We start from the raw sequence: 6000 nt of genomic DNA, 5'->3' as shown, positions 1-6000 counted from the left end.
TAAAACTTAGACTGCTACAAGATGCTAGAACAAGAGGAAGATTGGGCCTACCTGACTGGGAGTTATATTATCAAGCAGCAAGCCTGATGTGGATTAAGGAGTGGGTAACACTAAAAAATTCCAGATTATTGAATGTAGAGGGTCATGATTTATTGTTGGGATGGCATGCTTTTTTATGGTATAAGGGAACGAAAGCACATGGTTATTTTAGAAGACATTATATAAGGGAGGCCTTGTTATTAAACTGGGAAAAGATTAAAAGATTACACTACTTAAAAACTCCAGCCTGGATATCAACTATTGAAGCATTTTCATATCCAATAATATATAAAAAGGAACAAACAGTAAGATATGTTGAAATATTGAATACAGAGGGTGAACTCAAACCTATTCAAGAGTTGAAACAAGAAGGAATAGAAATGAATTGGTATTCATACTTACAGATACAATCTAGATAATGAAGATAGAAAATCAATAGGTCTTTACAATGAAATAACTGAGTTAGATAAATTTTTAATTGGTACTGATGAAAAAGTAATTAAAAAACTATATGGATATTTATTAGAGACTAAATTACCAGAGGAACAAGTTAAAGAAACTATGATAGCTTGGGGAAAAAACTTTGGGTATGGGATAGATTTAGAAAAATGGCAGAAACTATGGTCTCAAAATTATAAAATGACAATGTCAATTGCATATAGAGAAAATTTGTATAAGATGTTTTACAGGTGGCATCTATCCCCAACGAGAATTGCAAGAATGTCCAAGAATAAATCGGAAAAGTGTTGGAAATGTCATCAGATACTGGGTTCATACTACCCACATGTGGTGGACTTGTATTGAAGCTAAAAGATACTGGACTAAATCCACATGTGGTTGGAGAAAATGATACATAAACACATAGATTTCAAACCAGAGATCTTTTTACTGGGAATCATACCAGAAATTTACAACAAAGACTTAAAATATTTGATTCTAAATGTTTTAACAGCAGCTAGAATCGTATTTGCAAAAAACTGGAAAAACAAAATGATACCAAGCAGGAAGAAGTTATTTGAAAGATAATGGAGTGCGCTGAAATGAGCAAATTGACATTTGAAATTAGAGAACAAGAAGACGAGCAATTTTATAAGATATGGGATTTGTTTTATCAGTGGCTGGAAAAAAAAACCTGGACATGAAAAATGTTTTATCTATGTTTTAATTGAAGGAGAAAAGTGAGAATACAATGATGTTGTTAAATAGACTAATAACAATACAATGTTTTAATTGAAGGAGAAAAGCAAAAACATAATAATCTTGTTAGACTAACAATAATACAATGAAACACTGACAAATATATGAATAATTTAGAATGTTTTGTTATAAAATGAAGGATAAAGATAATAAATGAACCAATGTATATTTGATAGAAGATTGGTAATATAATATATAACTCTAAGTGCATACCATAAAGATATCCTGTTGAAAGCAGTGAAAGATATACAAACATAAACACTAGGTAAATTCTTTTATATTGTAAAAATATTTAAAATGAGATAATGATTGCATAAAGGTATGTTGTTGTTAAGCAGACAATCAAGAATGTAAGAGAATTAAGCTTATTAAAAAGAAAGAAATATTAATCGTAATTGAACATATGCTGCACAATGAAAGTGAGGTTTTTGGCTATATTGGATGGAAAAACTGGGATTGTATATGTAATTGAAAATACGGATGTAAAAGCACTTGTAACCAAACGACATGCTATATGTAATGGATGAATTTTTTTTAATGTTGTCTTTTATGTTCAAAAATAAAAAAAAACATAAAAAAAATATAACCCATCAGCTCACAAGAAATTGGACCCCGTCTCACTAGCAACAGCCAGCCACTCAAACTATCAAACAAAGTGAAACCAGACCATGACTCAGAAGCACCCAGATAACAACTCTAATCCTAATCTGCATCACACAGACACTACTTAACTACAGCCCAGCAACAACAGACAGCCAATCAAACAGTCTGAAATCAGACTATGACTCAGAAATATCAGAACAAACAACATTGGAGCTCAAACCTAGGTAGGCAACTATCAGTCCAAACAAGGGTTACAGCCTTAATTTTAATTAATTTATCTAACCTTAATTTGTATTATTAACGGTGCTACTTCTGACAGGACTGATAAGAAGGTTAAAACGCTTACACAACAATTTTATATAAACTACCATGTAGCTGTGATATGGTAGCAACTATTAAATATTTTAATATAACTATTGATACCCTTGAGCAGCAAAAGCCCTGTCAGATCCTATGTCTATACCCACCCTATTTGTTGCTGTCACCTGATTTCAAGTGTTAGTGTCACATCCCTAAAAGTGATACTGCCATTCAATTGGGAGAAGGGGTGGGGGGGAGAGCTTGGATTCAATTCATTAGTATTGCCTATAAGAACTAGTATTTTATAACTTGTATACTGACACCAACATGCCCTGAGATCTTCTCACCTCTTGGGGAATGTATAGGAGGGATGGCCATGTGGGTTTCTTCATTTTGAAATACTTCATTTCAAGAGTCTTCACTTTCTTAAGTTAGGAGGAGAGGCAATCCTTACAGTTAGACTCACTTGAGGATCAGTTAAAGTCATCGTTGCCATTAGCTCCTCACAGTTTCTTTTTGGACTTTCTCCTTACTCTTGCTATGACAACTTTCACTCATGGTCCCTATTGATGAAGATTTAAACCCCTATCCTTTATAATTCTCTCCAAGGCCCTGGTAGAAGTTCTTCTCTTTGGAAATTCTTCTTGACTTGCTCATTGCTGGAATGGTGAGTGTTGGACTCTTCTTTTGGTGCGCCTGTCAGTGTTGTAGATTCAAATGTGTCTCAGTTCATTCTTGAATCTTTCTGAGACTTTCTTTCTCTGAATCTTCCAGTAGCTCCCACATGTTTGGGAATGAAACAAAAAACCTGCCTCCTGCTCCTCCAATCTCTTTCTTTTCTATCCTTTGTATTAGATTGCTTACTTTGCTTTTAAGTTTCATAGAAGTGTTTTTTCCTTCTCCCCCTATCTTATTTCTAGCTTCACTTTACCTACTTAGTGGTGTTGGAAGTTATCACCCAGCCCTCTCCCAGAAAAATGAAATATCCTAGGAAATATTGAAAAGGCAGAATATTATATTTTCCTGGATGTGAAAAAGGGAGAAACACATTTTAAACACAAAGTAAATTCCTCCAGCTTCCTGCCCATCCCCACTCTGTCAATGGGCCATTAAGAAGGCCAAGCTAGTCCACTTTACATAATAAAGAGTTCTCCTCTTCAGCTCCAGGGGGTTGGGAATGAAGGCATGATAATATAAACCTTTACTCAACTGACCACATGGCATCTGAGAATTCAACCAAACCTGGATTCAAAACTCAGCCTAGAGGGTTGCCCTTGCATGGGCCCATGTGAGTCTGACAGCCAATCAGAATACATTTCTTACACAGGAACAGGAAACAGATAGGTGGGGCCGAACAGATTATAAAAATCCCTGCAAGCCCTTCTTCAGCTCTTCTCTTCCCTTCTCTTCTTCTCCACCAACATTGAAGCATGTGATCACCTTTTCTGTTCAGGACTCAAGCCATGTGGTCCTATCCACCATTAAAACCATCTTTCCAAGCAGCCTCCCTGTCTCCAGTGTCTTTTCCCCCACTTGGAGCCGAACCCAGAAGGACATTTCTTCCAACAGTGGTTTCTCCAGTACATGGCAGAGAAAGAAATATGAGATTTTAAGACTAATGGCTGGCAAAAAGGAAACCGAACCCAGTAATCAAAGATGACAGCTCCCCGCAAGGCTTGTATATCTGAAGCACGATTGATGGAAAAGACTATTTCCCCCTGTAGAAAGTTATCACTCAGCCCCCTCCCAGAAAAATGAAATATCCTAGGAAATATTGAAAAGGCAGAATATTACATTTCCCTGGATGTGAAAAGGAAGAAACATGTTTAAAGAGAGAATAGCTCCTTGTAGCTTCCTGCCTCCACCCACTTTGTCAATGGGCCATTAAGGTGGCCAAGCCAGTCCCTTTACCTAATAAAGAGTTCTCCCCTTCAGCAGCAGTGGGATGGGATTAAGGCATGATAATATTGGTCCTTTACCCAACTCACCACATGGCATCTGAGAACTCAACTAAACCTGGATTCAAAACGCAGCCTAGAGAGTTGCCCCTGCATGGCTCCATGGGAGTCTGACAAACAATCAGGAGACAAGATCAAGATCAAATCCCAGAGAGGGCATAAAACAGGGGCTCAGCATCTAAGCCCTTCCTTCTCTTCTTCTCCACCAACATTGAAGCATGTGATCACTTTTTTCTGTTCAGGACTCAAGCCATGCGGTCCTGTCCACCAATAAACCATCTTTCCAAGCATGTCTCCAGTGTCTTTTCCCCCACTTGGAGCCGAACCCAGAAGGATATTTCTTTCATCACCCCCTCCCCCAAGTAGTGATTTCCCACGATTAAAGATTATTAGGCAGTTGATCAATGAATTCAAGAGCTGAGGTCTAAATTCAAGTAAGAACCGAGCGCAACTCCCTTTAAGCAAAGCGGCGCGTCAATATATCTGTTAGGAAAGAAGAGCACGAAGCCCTGTTGAAGAATGGGAAAGACTGAGCCAGTCTAGCCGGCAGAGCCAAGTTCCTGTTCCAGGCGTGGTCGTTGACAGGCGGCACCCGTGACTTACAGTGCGGCTCCAGCAAAGAGGGCCAAAGCAGGGGTTTCGCCAAAGCGATCTTTTTAGCGATCTCTGGAGCAAAATGCTGTCGCGCAGGTAAGTGATTTATAGCAACTTCGGCACTTTCCCCGATCCTGCCTTTGCAACAAGCTAGGTTGTTCCCAGAATGAAAAAAAAAAGAGTAACAAGTCGGGAGCGGAATACGCTTCCGTTAGGTTAGGCAAGTACTGTAGGAGATCTAAGGCGGTGGTTTTCTTTGTACAATCGAATCGTAAAACGAATCGTTTCCTAACGGCAAACACCAACATCCCCCACCCCACCCCACTGCGTGGGCCTAGAGCACTTCGATTTACGCAATGTGAGAAAAAAATACTGGGTGGAGAAAAACTACATTTGAACGTTGCTGTTCTGGATCTGCACTTTCTTTTCGCCCACCGGTAAACGCAGCACAAAATACAGATTCACTGTATTCTGGAGAGTTAAGATTTATTGCAGCAGCCCCTTCCATACATGAAGATCGTACTCTGTAATATCGTCTCTCCCAATCTTGCTTCCTTCAGTTGTAGGAGGTTTTACAGTCTTTGTGAAATCCGATATAATTTCGTAAACTATGCCTTACAACCCACCGAGGCTAAAACAATACCAAACAGTCACATAAAGTCTTACTGTATTGTGTGAATCGGGGTTTATGTTAAACTACAGTATAGTTGTCTTATTTTGGATTAGTATGGTTTGTTACTTAAGGTTTTAGTATGTTCTGAGATATTTAGAAACATTTTTCCAAATTTGGAAATTGAAGTTGCAAATTTTCCTTTTATTGTACATTGGGACATGGTCAAAGAAGTAGAACTGCAAACTCTACATTCTAAAAATGATGATATTACAAAGTGATTAATGTAGGGACAGGCTTAGAGAAATATATTAAAAATGCCCAAGCATCTTTGTAAATTTTAATAGTTTTCTTTGTTGCAATCTAGCAAATTTCAACTTTGAACTGAAGACTTAAAAAAATATATCACATACTATGATCTTCAAAAGTAACCTTAGAAAGCGGAGAGAGAAATAGAAGGCAGAAATGGATTTGTTTAAGGACTGATATGGTATCAGAGTAAATAAAAACCAGCTCTAGTTTTCCTTTTAGAGAATCCTGATTTTTACATATTTTTCTCTAAACTACAGGGCTGATAGAAAAGATGGATGACAACACCAGAGGGGAAAAGAGGCAAATGGAGGAGTGTATAAGCACACTAATGAGGATAACAATGTTTGGCATAAAGTCAGGCCCAGAATGGAGGAAATAATTTGGACA

The 6000-nt window shown here is 37.8% G+C and overlaps 1 protein-coding gene across 3 annotated transcripts in view; it reads left to right on the top strand.

Moving 5' to 3' along the window:
- The first annotated feature begins 4407 nt into the window (after window positions 1-4407).
- The window catches only part of ACOT9 (acyl-CoA thioesterase 9), an 83508-nt gene continuing 81915 nt past the window's right edge, over window positions 4408-6000 (top strand). Inside the window, exon 1 of one of the 3 annotated variants that reach the window (XM_081946254.1) lies at window positions 4408-4787. In XM_081946254.1, the coding sequence (XP_081802380.1) occupies window positions 4774-4787 (14 nt within the window). In that variant the 5' untranslated portion in view covers window positions 4408-4773. Of the gene's footprint in view, window positions 4788-5007; window positions 5129-6000 lie in introns of those variants that run through there. The other 2 variants (XM_081946252.1, XM_081946253.1) reach the window with 2 other exon arrangements.

Source organism: Natrix helvetica, assembly GCF_964273705.1.
Source record: "Natrix helvetica genome assembly, chromosome: 3".
Lineage (NCBI taxonomy): Eukaryota > Metazoa > Chordata > Lepidosauria > Squamata > Natricidae > Natrix > Natrix helvetica.
This window is presented reverse-complemented; position numbering and strand designations above follow the sequence as displayed.